Below are 18416 nucleotides of genomic sequence, written 5' to 3' on the forward strand. Positions count from 1 at the left end.
TGGCCTGCAATGTGAGAGAGGGATCAGGGGTTGGGAGAGGAGAGAAAAGAGAGGGATGGAAGGAACTGGTTGAGAGGAAAGGGGCATGGGTAAACTGCTTAACTCTGCACAAAACCACCAGGGTTTGAAGGGACCCTTGCCGCACACGGCCAGGTGAGCTTATAGTGTGGCAGCGCATATTCGTGCGGAGTGGGAGGCCCTTCACAAAGGTTGACTAGACATCTTTTTTGATGTTAATTGCTGTATTTTGGTTATAAACTGGTAATGATGGGGTGAAATCTTTCCTCAGTGTTACTGTGGTTAAAAAAATGTCAAAATAATAAAGCAATGCTATCCCAAAATACGTGGCATCACAGAACATTATTTACATTTTCTACTCACACAATTTAGTCAAGCCTGTCACATAATTTGGTCCTCACCTGCCTCATAATTCCAGTAGCCCTGCCTACAGGTTGTCAGGAGGGGGTCCTTGCGCCTTAAAATGTTAACAGGGGGGTCCCGGCATCCAAAAGTTTGAAGACCTCTGCTATAGAGGAACAGACTACCTTTGATGGTTTATTCACCAGAACAGTAATCTAGGCATTTTATATTTTTACCATAGTGTTTGTTTGAAAGCCATAAGAAAGCCAAGAACTGGCACCTCTACATAGCTTACAAAGTAACTAACAATGCATACTCCTGTAAAAAACATCTAGAGATTCGCCATGGCAGCTTAGCTTAATTTAAGCACATACCTCATAGGTTTGTTTTTTGCAAACCCTGGACTTCTAGGCTTAGTCCTCCGCTCTTTAAACTAGTTCATCCCATATATCCATACTCTCATGGGAGGTGCCCCTCAGGAACACCAGTATCAGGCGTTGCCTTTCTTGGCTAGTAACAGTCCGATAGCCACAAAGTTTCTAGCATCCCATGGCCCTCCCACCTCCCCCTCCCATTCGCCCATCAGTCCTAAAGAGTAAGATTCTGGGTCAGTTTTACTAGTACTCCCGGTCACCTCGGAGAGAGTAGTGTGCATTCGGACCAATACCTCTATATAATGGGGAAGGCTACACTGTGGTCCTTAACTTAGTCTTACATCTTATGTAGTTGGGATCTAGACCCCACTTCAATTTTCGGAGACTCAATAGGCTATATTAGACCCAGTGTATTTCAGTTTGATGAGGCAGAGTCCAGTGGAGCTCACCAGTGTTCTTGGTCCATTGGATGAGGCTGACCTGACCGAAACCAAGATGGTACCAACATCTTGCACCCACCTGTCCTGCTGTCACGGGAACAGGAGGGTTACTTACCAACAATCTGTATTGCCCCAATATGCCCTTATACTCAATAACAGAATGCGACCTGTGCTTCAAAGGGGTTGTGAGTTGGTAATTTAAGCAAAGAACATTTGCCTGCCGTAATCAGATTAAAGTAGAATTGGTTGCAGGTCTTTAAAAGATATGTGAAGGGGTGGCTACAACGCCCCTCCGAGACATCTATGTCTGGGTGCACCAATCCGGTCCCCACAACAGCAGCTCATCTGTGGTTATCTGCATGCCTAGAAAGTGTTCAGGGGCCCAACATAGGTGCAAGGAGCACTGAATCTCGCAATGATCTACAGATGCTGGCAAGTATGTTTTCGCTCATTTCCCAGGATACCAGACGCCTCTACATAAATTCTTAATATATTAGTTAGTCTGGGTAATGAACGCAATGGGCGCTAACATTTGCCAAAAGATCATATGCATATATTGAGACTATCTTCCCATGTGGAGGGCCATGAGAAACTGTTAAGTTGCGCATCTCCCCTGATCAAAGGGCTTGATTAGGAGAGAGAACAGGAGCGGGAAAAAGGGGCATCTTTACCTGGTAACCAGTCGAACTGGAAAGGGTGCGACATCACTGTTCGCTTTAACATGCCCAGGGCACCTTGCATAGTAGAGTAATGTTGTGGCAATTGACAAGGCTGCAATGTATTCCTCCAAAAGGCGAATCTTGAAGGGCAAGTGTAGTGAATCGAAGGCTCTCTCAAAATCAATGGTGAACTAGGCTCGTGTCTTCTGGCAGTTGGTGCACACAGATAAGATGGTGTTCAATCGCTTGAGGCAGTGCCTGGTGGTCAGTTATGTTGGAAACCTACCTATTCAACCAACTCGAGCAGTCAGCAGTATGTTGGCCAGAACATTTGCTAGTGTCTTTGCTTTTGTGTTTATTAGGGAAATGGGGTGGTAGAAACCACATTCATTTAGGGGCACCCCGGAGACCCTGTGAGAGCACCCTTGTCTTATGGGCCTCTTCATACATATTGAAAATGGTGAAGAGAGCGGAGTACCTTTGAAACAGCCATAAGGGGAATCAGTTGGGCTCCATGGTCTTTCCATGCAGTAAGCCCACATTGACCTGTAGATCTATCGCGCTGAGCGACTCGCCTAAATGATGACGGTCTAAATGAGGCAAAGTGCGAAGGGGTAGGTCTTACGAAATAAGTTACCTCACTCAGTGACCGGTGGGTCTCAAGCTGCGTAAAGGGATGCAAAGTACTATACAAAGTCACTGGCGAAATCTGCAGGGTCTGTGACACCCACTCCAAAGGTTTTTAGCCACAGATTGAACCAAAGAGCAACCTCTTTTTCAGCCAGCCAGTGTAGGGCCTTGCCGGCCGTATCGCCTCCCTCATATTCAAAACTGGGAGGAGAGAAGCAGAGGCCTTCAGTTTATGTCAGAGTGAAGCGTGTAAGATTAATTAAATGCTGCAGCTGATTCTATAGGGGTGACAGATGGGGGGTAGGGGTGCAATTTGTTATTGTGCAAGACTTTCAATTTTAAAGAAAAAGGAGTATGTACTTAAGGAGCGTTGCAGTTGCTGTACATGCTGTGTGTAATCTGGGTAGACACTGAAGCTGGCCCCCTAAATTCCGAGATCTTGATGGGATCGAGAACACCAGAACATTGCGTCTGTTTATATGGTTGAGCAAGAGAGGAATCACAGTTTGCGCAAACACCCGTCACTTCCTTTTAATAATGAAACGAGTGGGAGTTTGGCCGCCGAGACCCAGAATCACAGCCATGTGGCCAGGAAGGACTGATTCGATCCCTCAGCTTCTTCAGGAAACCCAACAAAGCCAAGCTTGTCCTTCAGTGATCATCGTTCCGCAACCCCAGCCTTTATCCCAAACCGGCTCACTGCCAGCTTCAGTCATGTTGTTTCCGTGTTTAGGGTCTGCATGGTGTCTTCTGCCATGGAGAACTGGGTCTCTGCAATTATTTTTCCAGAGGTTTTGGCGTTGTAGTCCAACCTCTTCCCACACTGGCAATACTAATTTCCACTCCTCTCGTAGGGCTGCAACGGCCTTGCAATATATGAGCAGTAGAGTACTGTAGAAGGGCATGATTCGACCTGCAAGACTGTCTTGCCCCTGGGAGCAGCGTATGGAGCCATTTATTCGGGTATTAGAGCAGACTTTAGGGTTCCAAAGTTGCAGAGGATTGTGCACCCTTGGATAATCACAGTAACTCACAATGACCCCAGAAAACTAGTTGGGGTGGTGGTGGGCAGCGGTGGGTGGGTGAAGACTTGGGAGTCAGATGAGTGAAAGCCCCAGGCTCTCAGGTTTTGATCATACAGTCAAAGTATCCAGTCAACGCTGGAACCCAATCACGTTCCAGGCTTCCAATCCAAGGCTGCAGGGGGTCAAGTTGTCCCCAGGCCCCTCTCCTAGGCCTGCCCAGTAACTCCAGGGGCTGCCGCTTTCCACAGCTTCTCAGGGTCCCATGAGGGTAAACCCCACCCTGGCAGTCAGGCCCTGGTAGCAGGGTCGGCAGTGCCAGCACGCGGCACCACTCCGAACAGTAGCAGGAAGCCTCATCTCACAAGCTCAGGACCAACTGCTACCCGCTCCCCCTCCACAACTCACTCTCGACCATGATGCAGGCGGCTCCACTAAATCCACGCTGCAGGTTCCCCACACCACGCTGCGGCCAAGCAGCAGTCACTGTAACTTCGCAATTTAAAACGCAAATGTCTTTTAAGTCACTGGAAGACACAGACACAGGGAACCCTTTTCTTAAACTACATCACACACTTCACTGTGAAGCTATACAACAGTCTTGCCCATTGAGAAAAATGCTCAACCATACTTCTAAACACTGGCAGTACAATTAGGTAATCTCCAAACCTCCGACATCATTTCTTAATTAACAAGATCTACAGATATTGAAAACGTATACAACACAAATGATCTATGTTTCTCTTTAACATAGTTATTGATTTAAACTTTTTTTAAATGAAATAATCATGACCACACAGGATACCTCTCAACCCTATAAAAATAATGAAGGCGGTTCAAAATAAACAATATCTCAATTTAGATACCACTTAACAAAAGAATGGGCTAGCCACAGGCAACTGTAGGACAAAGGTGGATTTGAAGTTGATCAAGTTCTACATAATTGATTAGAGAAAAAAATAAGTGCCATAGTTCAATAAGCCAAACAAATTAAAGCCTTTCTTTACCCTGTCTGCCTGTCGCCAATGATCAACTCACGCTGACCACGGCCAATGGGTACCAAACTGTCAACAGCTTTAATACCAGTCTGCATTGGCTCTCGGACAGAGATCCTGGGAATGATTCCAGGTGCCTTCAGACCAACTCTTCTGCGGATTTTGTTGCCAAGTGGCCCCTAAAAAAAAAAAAAAATTAAAAAGTAAATACATTATGAATAAAACCATTATTTTAGAGTTCTCTACATATTGTGAGGCACCCATACACTTACCTTTCCATCAATGACATTGCCCAGAGCGTCTACAACACGGCCAAGCAGTTCAAGACCAACAGGAACATCGACAATGGCTCCTGTTCTCTTCACAATGTCGCCTTCTTTGATCAGTTTATCGTTACCAAAAACGACCACACCTACGTTGTCAGGTTCCAAGTTCAGGGACATACCCTATGTATAACAGAGGGAACAAAAGATACATTTTATAATATGCACTTAAGAGGGCCACAAACAATTCCTCACAAAAGACAAAAACATTTCCCTGATTTTGACTCAAAGGAAATTGCTTTATCTAATAGTTATAGAACAGAACTAATTGGATTTTTCATCCTGAATACTGGAGATCAAAAACAGTTTCAGCTTCTAAAGAGAAGAAACCACAATCCAGCAGTCCATGTATTTCCTCAAATTTGACATTAGATAAGCGAATGAGGGTTCAATAATTAGGACTAAAGGATACATGGCTATTTTCTATGCCATGTTTGCATGCTTATGGAGCCAGGCTGCAGCCTCGTACCAATTTGCTGGAATTATTTGCAATGCTTGCCTTTATCTGGACCCCCTTAAAAGGAGACTTTACGTTTAACCACTACAATACTACATGTGTATCCTTGAATGCGAAAAGACCAACTATACACAGAAAATTAGCTTTGCCCAGTTACAATTGGTGCTTTTACTTACTAAAATCTTTCATCCGAACGTTATGATCGCAGAGTCAATGCTAGATTCGTACATGTTACCAGACTTTAGAGCCGCAGGAGTATGCAGAAGGAGCAGGACCATCAGTAACCAGCACCGACTTGGTCCAAGGACAACTATGTTTGCACGTGTGCCAACTCTTCAGCACCCCCTAACAATTACCAAGGATGCTAAAAAAAAAAAATGGGAGCCAAGAGCTTCTGCTACGGCCCTGCACTGATCATTAATGACTATGTGGTGGGATAATAGTGGCTGTGCAAGTCAAGCTTGCAATGACTATTCGTAACTCATCTTACATTTTTCTAAGCTATTGCAGCCAATAAGAGCAATACCCACTGTTAAGATATCTAACTTTAGTTACTAATTATATATAGATACATTTACCTTCAAGTCACGGGGGGGGGGAAGCTATAAAGTAAGTTATGGTTCAAGTTCAAACATGCAATGAGATATCCCCATTTATAGTGACCTCTAAAGACAATATAGGCTATTACTCATATCTTTCACCATGTTTTAGTGATAGCTTTCGTTTCTGGAACACTGAAAAATTTGAAGTTTTTGGCACGATTGACAGGAGCCTTGATTCACAATGTTAAGTTTGCATGATTTTAATTGCAGTTTTGTATTACATGTCATTTAGACAGACTACCAAACAAAAAAGTAAACTATCTCCCTCGTTTCCCTCCCCTATAGGTCATCTCCCTCCAAGCACTACTACAATTAAGGTCTTATTAATTCATTGGAGTCGGAGATCCAATTTAAATCACGTTAATGCCCATCCTATCTAAGAGTCAAAGGGTCCATAGTCTGTTCAGGTATAGTATTCCTATGTTGTCTTTATTCAAGTACATTAGAACTGGGTTCCACATTTCAGTGAATTTGGGCAAATACCCAACAAAGAAATTGCATATGACTTGAAGGACTATCAGCTGCGTATCCTCCGCAAGTTTCACAGTGGGAACTTACTCTTGTGAGTGTAAACCGAGGTGAAACGCCTTCACCAAACCCAGCAAGCTCATAACTACCGCCCTATCTTGCTGCTCCCCTCCCGGCCAAGATCATGGTAAAAGCCAGCAACCGCCAGCTGACTGGTCACCTGGAAGGAAACAACCTATTCAACCCCACCCAGTCAGGCTTTCGCTCCAACAACAGTAGAGAGACCGCATTGACAACCACAACAGACAGCCATCCTTGACCACTGCGAGTCAGCTGCCTTGCTCAAACTCAATGGCCTTCGACAACGTATTCCACCACCCCATCATCACTAGGATCTACCACAACGGCAGCTGAGGAAACAATCTTAGGTGGATCTCCTTCCTCACAGGAAGGAAAGAATCCACCTTCCTCCATTCACCTCAGATCCCAAGATAATCTGTGGAATTCCCTAGTGATAGTCCCTCAGCCCCACCCTCTTCAAAGTCTACTTGACCCCCTACTGGCTGACATCATCCGCACCCACGGAATTAACATACTCTCATACACAGACACCCAACTCACACTCTCCCTCATGGAGGACAACGCCATCACCAGAGCAACTTCCAGAATGCCATGACCATAGTCGCTGACTGGATGAGAGCCAACTGAGTGAAACTGAACTCAGCCAAGACCGGAGCTCATCTTTGAAAACACTCCCCCACGGGACAACGCGTGGTGGCCCCCAGCACTCAGACCATCACCTACTCCATGAATCACGCCTGCAACCTCTGCGTCATCCTGGACAGTTACCTCTCCATGAAGCACCTGCTCAATGCAGTCACCACTTCCTGCTCCCACACTCTCCGCATGCTTCGCAAGATCTTCAGGTGAATCCCCACCAGCACCAGGAAAACAAACTCAAACTCTTGTTAGCAGCGGTCTAGACTACAGAAACACACTTTACGTCAGATATGCCACCTGCCTCCTCAAACCATTACAGACCATACAAAACGCCGTAGCCAGACTACTTTGCAACCTCCCCAAACTGACTAGCATCACAACCCCCCAAATCCCCCCCAACTAACAGCCAATGGCTCCCAGTCCCAAAGAGATGCCAGTTGCCTACAAGGAACTCCACAACACATCATACTCTACCCCTCCATAACCAGGACGAGATAGATCAACGCCATCTCCTCCACGTGCTTCAACACCCTCCGCAAGACCTTTAAGTGGTTCCCCCCCAGAAACTAGAAAGACAGTTACCCACGTAGTCCTAACTAGCAGACTGGACTACGGAAACGCCCTCAATGCCAGAATCAACAAATGCCTGCGCCTGACATTCTAGACCATTCAGAACACCACTGCTAGACTCGTCCTCAGCATCCCACATGAAAACATCACCCAGCACCTAGGCTTTTCGGCAGATTGAGCTGCATGCCCCCTTCCCCCACCAGGAGCTGCATGCACCACCACCCCCCCCCTCCACCGCACCTTGAGACCCTCAAGGGCAAGTAGTACGGTTCACAAATCTGATTGACAAGCAACATGGATATCCTGCAGCAGAGAACAGATTGGGACTATTAGAACTATAAAACAGTGGGCATAATGGCCTGACAAGGCTAAAGACAACAAAGACACAGTAAGTGAGAAAAGAGCATGTATTAAAATTAAGACAAGTACTGAAAACGGAGGTATCAAAATAAGGAGGTGCGAGGACAATGAAAGTAAAACCAAGTATTAAAGTAAGGATGGGAACATCAGTGTTTCTACACAATACCTGCTACTATTACTTCATCCAATCCCAACGTATGTGATTACTTAAAATCATAAATAGCACAAATAACACTGAGGCTTCAATAAAAACAGTATTAAAACAAGACCCATAAAAATAACATTTTCTAGATCAAGAGTCCTGATATGTTGAAATTAATGGGCATTAGCTTATTGCTCTATGCAAAATTCAGCTGAGGTCTTGTAGAGTTAAAAGCATCCGAGTTGTTGCTGAGCCCTAACTTATGTCCCTAGGGCGGTGGTGCAAAGTGTGTAAATTAGAAAAGGTCACTGTTTGTTAGATAAATGAAAGCTCAATGCTTATTCTAAAAAAAGATTCATAAATATTTGAGGCATATTGGCACCTGCCAAAAAAAGTGCAATTTGCAAAGTGAAGTGCTAGGAGATGTGTAAATGGTTTGATACCAGTAGAATAGTACCGGTACCCTATTTCTCATTTGTCGGTGTGCAATACACTTCGGGTTAGCTAAGGACAATCTGGCTTTCCCGGTCTAGTGTTGCCCTAATCAGGAGTCGTGTCCTTTGTCTGCACTCTGCTGCTAGCCGTGTCCTTTGAACTACCAGTGGGTGACTTCAGTTGATTGGGCCTTAGTGTTCTCTGCCTCCTTGGTCTGGGATTCGATTCCTTGCTGGTTCTTGGTACTTTTCGGGGCCCATTTTCTTATTTAGTTAATTTCAGACAAATGGGATATACTTCCCAATTTTGGCCAGGTCCATGGGTACTATGCAAGTAAAAAAAAGCCATGAAAGTGCCCCCAAACAGGTTATTCTCACATTACTAAGGAAGCAAGGTCTTTGAAGCTCCCCTGCCAGATGGCTCTCTCTGGCTGGGGGAGGTGTGAAAAATGCCCAGGAACGGCTTTGTTTCTGGGCTCAGGTAACGAAGGCTCCCACCCCAGGGATCCAGAATTATGTCTTGTGGTGGCAGGCTGATGTGTACCAGTCAGGGAACCAACCAGAGGCTGGTAGTTTCAGGGGGCATCTCTAAGATGACCAGAGTGCATTTTTCATTAAATCCCACACTGGCATCAGTGTGGGTTTAATGTGCTGAGAAGTTTGATACCAAACTTCCCAGTTTTCAGTAAAGCCATTATGGTGCTGTGAAGTTCATATTCACAAACTCCCAGCACCATATACTCTTAATGGCATTACTGCACTAGTCTAAGAATTGGTCTAGACACTGTAGGGGTACATGGAGCATGCGCCTGTACCCTCAGCACTGGTAGTGCTCCCATCTAGAGGGGTGGCTGACCAATGCCAGGGCAGCAGGTTGCAGGCATGTGTGCCACTTCGACTTCACTTTGTTTTGCACCAAACATGCAGCCTGCAAAGGCAGTGTGTGTAAAGGTACATGGCCTCTAATGATGGCACAATACGTGCTGCAGCCCTTAGAGGCATCCCCTGGCCACAGTCCCCTTGGTACCCATGGAACCTTTTACAAGGGACTGACATGTTGCCAGAGGTGTGCCAATTGGGGGTTCAAAGTATAGTTTTGGAAAAGAACAGGCCCTGGGAACCTGACTGGCAGGGGCCCAAGGCACAGCAAGTTGGAGTGCATCAGTAGTCTGGCAAAAAGTGTGTGGGGGGGTACAGCAACAGAAACCCAGATTCCTACAGTTCATATGTGATTGCTTGTGTTTCGGCTTTTATATTGGCCAGAAGTGTAGAAGTGTTAGGGCTAGGGTTTCCATTGGCTGAAGGGGGTCACCTGATTACTAGGGCTATAAAAGGTCAGGGTTAGAGCATCTCAGCCCGGGCGTCGAGGTTAAGGGTGGAGAGGACAAGGGCAGCTGCCTGTTTGAGCCTGTTAAGGGCAGAGAGGACAAGGGTAGCTGGATGTTTGAGACTGACCAGGGCCAGAAATGCTGCCCATTGTCCCATTTAGCAATACCCAGACCACATCCACAAACTTAAGGTTCTTATGGATCTATACATTTATCACTTTCTTCTAATTTAGCATTTCCAAAGCACTACCCTATTTCTCAGCTTATACGTCTATCAATATATCCTCTACATCCACTGATTCATCCCAAACCCCATACCCCTATAATGATCCCCAAAATAACCCTTTGACTCTCTCCTACTCTATCCCTCCTTGTATCATCTGACACCTCTTTCTACTATACCTATCCCCCAAAACAAACCTTTCTAAACTCTTCCCTCTGACTCCTCCTTTCCAAAACTCCTTTTTACTCATCCAAAAGCTTCCTCATACCGCTAAGACCTAAAAAAAAAACAGACAAAAAATCCTTCACTCTTATTCCCCCACTAACCTTTTCAATCTAAATTAACAGACTAACATGTTCACTTCTCAAATTCCATATTCAACTATACTAATTCACCACTACTGCTTCAACACCCCATCAGGGGTAACAAGTGCTATATGAATGCAAACCTTTCTTCCCCTTTTATCCCTCCGCTATCCTTCTCACTCCAAATAACTGACTAATAACCATCACTGAGATTACTTTCATATTTCACCATACTAATTCACCACTAATCCGTTATGGGCTTCCGGAGTAGCGTGCTTTAACACCCCATCAGGGGTAACAAGCTCTATATAAATACAAACCTTTTTTCCTCCTCTATCCTTCTGCTATCATTCCAAATCCGAATAACTGACTAACCTATCCACCATTTAAAATGCACTTGCATGTTTCACTATACTAATTCAACACTAATCCTCTATGGGTCCCGGAGTAACGTGCTACTCGCCAAAAAAGCGCTTCGACGCCGCGTCAGGGGTATTAAGCGCTATATAAATACAATACAATACCTGTGTCGCATAGCCATGCGACCAGGCAGTTATAAGTTGTTACTGTTTCTGATTTCCAAGACTCCACCTGAGCCCAATTTTTTCTTGTGTATTGCCCGAATACTACCACTTTAATCTTACCTGCATTTGCTACTAACTCATTGGCCTTGTTAGATCGGTTCAAGGCATCCAGACTCCTTTGTACTCCTACTCTGGTACAATTGAAGGCTACCAGGTCATCCTTGAACTGGAGGGAGGGGAGGGGAGGGGGGGGGGGGGGTGGGGGCGCAGAGGGAAGAGTCTGTGGACCCATATTTTTGGAGTAACTAATGTGGCTCCTTGCAGCGCCTTGCCTAGATCTGCTGTGTGAAGATTTAGAAGCATTGGGGCTAGGACACAGACCTGTTTCAGGCCCCGATCCGTGTACATCCTTTTTGGAGAGTGTGTCCCAGTCAGTTTTATCTTCACCCAGGTGCTGCTATCAAGATTATAGCATTTAAGAGGTTATTTGGGATATTTCAGTTCCTTAGTTCTCTCCAAAACTTGTTTCGAGACGCCATTAAATGCCGCAGAATAGTCCACAAAGCAGGCGAGCAGTGACAAGTTGTTATTGATGTTTCCATGCCCAGCCAGGTATGATCGTGCTTCTATATTGTCAACTGTTGAACGACCCTTTTTAAACCCGGTTTGGTAGAATGATAAGATGCGGTTTACCTTGATCCAGTCATTTAGCTCATTGAGAAGTGAGCTGGTGTATGGTTTTCCTTCTATGTCCAACAAGGCCATTAGCCTGTAATTTTTAGTGTCAGTTGCGTCACCTTTCTTATATATCAGTTGCAGCATAGAGCCTCTCCAGGAGTCCAGTAAATCTGCCTTAAGCCCTACATTCCATATAAAGAATAGATAATGTATTTGACAAGTACGCCCAACAAAGGCAACTGGACAAGAACCATATGAGCACACAAGACATTTCTCAACTCACCAGCCAACAGACTCCACATCTATTCATTTTGTATTTTCATCATTTAAGAGGGTGCTAGTCCCCCCCAGGATAAAAAGTACGCTTAGGAAAAAAGCTTTCACGAAATTTGGTTCACTTACTTTCAGACCAGAAGAGAACTCCACCATCTCCTCTGCCTGCACATTACGCAGACCATAAACACGAGCAATACCATCACCAATTGAAAGCACGCGTCCTGTTTCCTCTAGATTAGCAGATGTGTCAGCACCTAGGATACGCTCTTCTAGAATAGAGGACACCTCGGCTGTACCTGGAAATCAAAAATGTTAACCACTTTAAGAATTAGATATGGACCATGGCTAATTCAATAAGCAATTTGTTAATTTAATACAGAACTCTAGAACTTCCAGCTCATTAATTAGGTAGTATAACGTACTTCTTTCTGGGTCACAAAACTTTGCTATACTTCGGCAATTTGACCTCAACAGGCACTTCTGTCTCTTGGTGTCAAATGTTAGCAACCGATGAGTTTATCCACATAACATTGCACATTAAACCAACTACTTAAGTTTATGATCTCAAAGCCCATGTGGCTTTCTGCAGAAGATTTTACATCGATCACCTAAATGTAGTCGGTTATCTTAGACAATGCTAGGTATTTGTCTAGACATAGCATTGCTCTCCACAAGAGATTCCCAGCCCAATTTTTTTAAAGCTAATCTAATGCAACATTTAAAAGCCCTCCAACAGCTCACTAGACAAACACACCAAACCTCAAATTGATAGGCTCCTTATCTATTGCAACAGAGTCAAATCTCCTTCCTGTTCGCTAAAAACTAACTCATCTAAATTTGGGCTTTCCCCAGGGTCTAGCTCAGAGTCCTTGTCACTCAACTTCTATGTCACCCCGCTAAACCTGCCTGGTATGTTAGTTTGCCTTTCACATAATGTTGCATGCCGATAATACCAAGATCGACATCCATCTCAAAACAATCTAGTCTCGATTCAATCCTGTATTTGTTCTTTTATGTGTGATTTGACCCTTGTATGAATGAGCCTTACATCAAATCAAGCAGGAATAAAACCAAGGTAGTTCGTTCTTTTTGGTAACTAGTCAGTTAACTTAAAAGCTCGACAAAGTTGGTAAAGCATCAACGCAACTGGCTGAACCTAGCAAGCCAACCTCAATGAAAGTTATTATAGATCCTTTCTTCTCAATTAGCAATCACACAGGCAAAATAGAAAAACACCTTTAATATGCAGATGAACGCCGCCAAACCATGTCTAAGTGCTTCAAAGCAGGAATAGACAAATGCATTGGTGGTGCTCTCCTACTTGGGGCAAGAAGTTGGTGTTGAACCTGGTTCTCTCCAGCGTCACACCTTTTTGCCTTCACCACTCAAGTTTCAGAATTTGTTCGTTTTAGGACTGTGCAATTCACCCCTGCTAACAGGTGGCTAAGTGCTTATGCTTCCCTTCAAACATTGTAAGAGTGGCCTACACCCGACTGGCACAATTTATTTACTTTTAAGTCCCTAGTATATGGTACTACATATACACAGGGCCTGTAAATTAAATGCTACTAGAGGGCTTGCGGCACTCATTGTGCAACCCACTAAGGTAACACCTTAAAAACATGCTTCAGGCCTGGCACTGCAGCGCAGTTTTAAACTGTCATTTCGACCTGGCAAAATAAATATTTTGCGGGCCTAAACCGTCCTTTTTAATACTCATAAGTTACCACAAAGTTCGACCCCAACAGCTTCTAGGGCAGGGTGCACGATTTTTAAAAAGTAGGATATGTGTCCTTAAGTTTTACATGTCCCTGCAGTGAAAACCTCTTGTAGTCTTTCACTTTGGTAAAGCGCATCTCTCCCATTGACTATCATGGAGTTACCTTAATCTACGACTCCACTGCAAACTCCTTCCTTCTAAGTCGGAAGATAAGTTGATACAGAGCCTGATTCACCACTTACATTTAACCCATGCTTCCATCGCCATCAGCCTTAGCTTTTTACTTTGCCCCGGTCTCGCATAGACATACCAGTGTTTGGTGCTTAGATCTTTTAGGCACTAGATGTAACTAAAAACTATTTTTAATGTAAACTGATTCTACGGATTGGATTTAATTTGTTTTGGTGCAGTTTAATTTATTAAGATGCACCAAATTTTTCTACATTGTGAGGGATTTTTCGTGTTGTGCTTTCACAACATTACCAGTTGTGTGCTGCATAAATACTTAACACATTGCTTACAAGTTAAGCTTGACTGCTTTTGTTCCAAGCTACCGGAGGATTAAGCACAGGCTAATTTTGAGATTCACCGAGATGGATTGTGTTTATTTGAATGGGGCTTCCAGCCCTTTCCGCTAATGACCCAATTCTCTCCAGTAAAAAAACCGCTCTGGTTTATTATTCATGATGGATTACATTTCTTGAAGAGTACCTATGGATCTCTGTAGAGTCAGTCTGTGGCATGCAGGATACTTCAGGAAGGGATGCCAGCAAAAAGAATGCAGAAGCCACCCCGGTGAAGATGACCATTCCTGTGACTTAATAAAATTAAAAAAAGGGAGCGTGGACAACCACACTAGCTCTGTGTGCACAAAGGAGCCACTTTCGAATGCGTTAGATTTAGAAATCCCCAATCAGTTTGCCATTTGTTCACTATACAGTAATGTTACTTCCTTAACTTCCCAAAAGACATCACCCTCCGAAAGCAAAGCATGTCACAAAAATCACATCCGAGGATATTGATTTTTGGACGAAGTAGTAAAGATCTGAAACTGCTTTGCACTATTCATATCACCAATTTTGCAGGAGAACTTTGGTGCAGTTGCACGATTGGTACACTAACTGTTTAACATTTAATGGGCAGCTCAAAATATATTCTTATGGGGTGAACTTGGTCTACAAAAAAAAAACACCACGCAACGAAACTCATGCGTGAACTGTATGTTACGTTTATTTCAATGGGTTTGCAAAAAATCATGTACAACCTATTTGAGGGAAAAAATGCTGCAGTGTCCCAAATAGGCCAAGAGGCCAAACACTCATTACTTCTACGGTCGAGCTGCCTGAACTTATTTCAGACAGATTTATGGCTTCACAAAGGATCCTGGAAACATCAATCATCATCATCATCCCCAGATATTAAAAAAAAAGTCCCAGACCAAGTCTGCAGACAGGGTAGCAGCCTTAGACTTGCAATGAATTGACAAGACTTCAATGTTATTGTTTGCTGTTGCTGGGTATCAAGGAGAGAGAAAGGAACAAGAAGGCTAGTTCTCTTCCCCTAAAAAGTAAATGTATAAATCAAAATGAACTAGCCTGAACAGGCATAACAATTGTGTGTTTTTCAAGAAGAAACTTTATGAAAGCCCTCACCCACCAACCTAGTTGGTGGCATGCTTCATTATTGGGTCCCACTCAGTGACACCGAGCGTGCCCCGGGTGTGCTTCAACACCTGTTTACAGCGGAGCTGGTACTGTGGTGAGGAAGTGTGCAGCGATAGCGTGCAAATTAAAAACTGTCCTAGGGTCCCAGTCCCAGTGTGGATACTTTATTAGTGGGCCCTAGGCAGTATTAAAAGTCAGGCGGTGGATGTGCTACGTTGTTATCTATGGTTTCCCACATCCTGTGTGGTTAACATGTTTCAGCAAGGCCTTGGATATGAACTGGCTTTCTTCAGGACCTGTATGTGTTACTAGTGATCGAAAAGTGATTAAGAAAAAGGGGTCGCAATAGAGTTTAAGTGACCCTATAAGTGTTGCACGCGCTAAGATGCAGTATGGGTAAGAGGGGAGTTCTATGCTTTATACCTGTAAAGAAAAAAAACAATAAGAACAAACACATTATGACAAGTAGCTTCCATGTATGCACATATATCCTATGTACTTCTGTGCAGTTGTGTCCGTGCTGTAACCGTAAAACTATTCAGTGACGCAGTAGGGATTATGACGGGGTAAAAGGTTGGTGATATGCGATATATGTGGATAAATTCAATAGCGGAATCACGCCATGCTGCAATTCTTATGCCTGTTCAGGCTGGTTCCTTTTGATTATATATTGTTAGCCGTTGTGCATCACCGACTTTCAGAAACTTTTCCTAAAGAATGAAATCCAAAAACTGCACACAAACGCATGGACCTAGGTAGCATGAAGTGTTAAAGGAAAATTGTCAGGCAAGAGAAACTGATGTCATGCATATTATTGTTTTATAGTCTACGTGGAAGTTGGTCAATTACATTACCAAGGTCACAAAGTTAACAATCTGGTTGCGTTGTGCAGAATGAACATTTTCAGGCGAATAATTCTGCGGACTACATTTCACTTTTTAAATAGGCTTCCACTCACCAGTCTTCTGAAGCCATGTACCGGACGCGTGGAGGTTCCTTGTAGCAACAAAGGCAGCGCCAAGGGCATTTCTGGACACCTGTCACAATAGACATTTCTATTTTAAAAATTGGAATCAGCACAAAAAGCCCTTCACACGTATTCAAAACTTGTTTTTGAAGTCTCTACAGGTGATGATACAACCGTATATGCTACAATTTTATGGGCACTGAACAGTGACATTGACATATAGAGTAATGGGTTCACCTTGACAGCTGGCCTTAAAAAACCTAGCAGCCTAACAAAACGTTGGACCAAACTGGCATGTAACGCAAAAAATTACTCGTGCAACAAAACTGTCCTTTAAAATGCTGTCATTCAATTATTTATTACAAATGAAAAAAGTCCGAATCGTGTTGCAAATTTAGTGAAACTCCAAGGGAGTTTCAAACTAAGATCAAGATTCGACAACAATTTTCTAATTGATTGAACCAGAAGCAACGTCAAGGAAGACATACAGCCACTGACAGTATTATTGCATGTAATAATTAGCAACAGTCCACGATCTGCGAGTCACACAAAGGAGAATAGTGCTTTCTTACACCGTACATTTGAAGTTATAATCTCTTATTACAAATTCCAGAAGAGGAGGTGTTCAACAGTTTAATTAGGAATAAAGACCACACAAAAGTATATGATCTACTATTGAAACGACCTGCGCAAAAATTGCATTCAATATCGAAATGGAAGCAGGTGAAAAGGTCCCAACCTGTGGGGACCAGAATTTGGGTCACGGTCTAAAGTAATAAATTAACGTGTAATTAATTTAATCTTTCAGAAAAACTCCTAAAGATTCCTCATTCATACCTCTAACAAAGCGACACACCATACACTCACATCTATTTATCTATCTACCAAGTACACACAAGGGAAGGACTGTTTCCAGATTAAATGCATTCACTTTGGAGGGCTGGCAAAGCATATAAAGCTCACGAGCAAACCCTTATGCAAAAGGGTAGGTTATCACTCTTCAGATCACTCAGACAGCTAGTGAACAATTGGCGAATCTCAAGGTTTGAATAAAACTGCATGGAGTAGAACAATGAATAGGCGAAAGGCTTACAGTACAAGCCTGTCTGGGCGCAAACAGAATACAGCAGGGCACTCAGACAGGGCGAGAGCTCCAAGGTAAATAAGGTCTACGAGGGAACAAGTGCCTCATCCATTCCAGGTTTTAGCTTTGCATGCTCGACTAGCAATCCTGTTAAAGCCATAAGAAAATCGAGACGAGTCCCAGAAAGCACAGCAAGGAACTGCGAAATGTGACAGTTAAGGGTCATGACCTCGGGCCTGCTGTAGCAGGTAACCATAACTAATACAAATCGCACACATAAATAATTACACCGTTTGTGCATTCTCTTGGTAAAGGTGCAGCATTTCAGCATAAGGAAAATACCCAATTGTACGGTTGCAAGTTGTGCAGGCGATTGTACAAGTTCCGAACGTTTGCAGCTCAGAGACATCAGGGACAGAGTCTAGCATGGGGACAAAACAGTCAACAGTGGATGCCACCAATGCATGGCGCAGGCTGAATCAGTGCTGTTACTTGAACAGTCTCTCCTGACACTGCAGGGCTGTTCAGGCCCATGCCGGCCAAGATGGCGATGCCTATCCTCACTGACACCTGAAGGAGAAATGAAAGGCAGTTTTCCAACCCTCTGTCAGCGCGCGGGAGGAAGCAACCTACCGTGCCCGCCTGCCGGGGTAGGGCTCGGGCCAGCGCAGCGGCCACACGGACTGACAGCATATCTGTATCCTAGGTGGGGAGGAGTGCTCCAACTTCTGCTGCCGATACGGCTGACTCCAGGGGCAGAGTGAGAAAATGGCCGCCGCGCCGCGAGCTCCTCTAGGGGAAGGTCATAGGGAGGAGGCGGTGGACGGGGTTGGGCCTATCACGGAAGCACTCACAGCCTGGACCTTTTCAAACACTAAACTGCATGCTGCATTTAAAACTTGCGGGTTCTAGATTGGCAGCCATAGTGGGTGTGGGCAACCCCGGCATCGTTCTTTGGGAAATGCTCGCATAGCCTTCGTCTCCTATTTTTGCAAAGGATACGAATGGGTTTTCTCAGGGCTGTGTTAGGATCATCCACTATTCTATAACAGGACTGCATGTTTCAGGTTTTGCAATCTCTTCTCTGCTTT

The 18416-nt window shown here is 44.2% G+C and overlaps 1 protein-coding gene across 1 annotated transcript in view; it reads right to left on the minus strand.

Moving 5' to 3' along the window:
- The window catches only part of ATP5F1A (ATP synthase F1 subunit alpha), a 43971-nt gene extending 25842 nt beyond the window's left edge, over positions 1 to 18129 (minus strand). The window contains exons 1-5 of the mRNA XM_086960337.1: positions 17959 to 18129; positions 16233 to 16311; positions 12017 to 12186; positions 4753 to 4926; positions 4493 to 4659 (exon numbers count right to left, since the gene is read on the minus strand). Of these exons, the coding sequence (XP_086816463.1) occupies positions 4493 to 4659; positions 4753 to 4926; positions 12017 to 12186; positions 16233 to 16311; positions 17959 to 18018 (650 nt within the window). The 5' untranslated portion in view covers positions 18019 to 18129. The remainder of the gene's footprint in view (positions 1 to 4492; positions 4660 to 4752; positions 4927 to 12016; positions 12187 to 16232; positions 16312 to 17958) is intronic.
- Between the last annotated feature and the right edge of the window lie 287 nt (positions 18130 to 18416).

This window comes from Lissotriton vulgaris, chromosome 3_1, assembly GCF_964263255.1.
Source record: "Lissotriton vulgaris chromosome 3_1, aLisVul1.2, whole genome shotgun sequence".
NCBI classification, from domain to species: Eukaryota; Metazoa; Chordata; class Amphibia; order Caudata; family Salamandridae; genus Lissotriton; species Lissotriton vulgaris.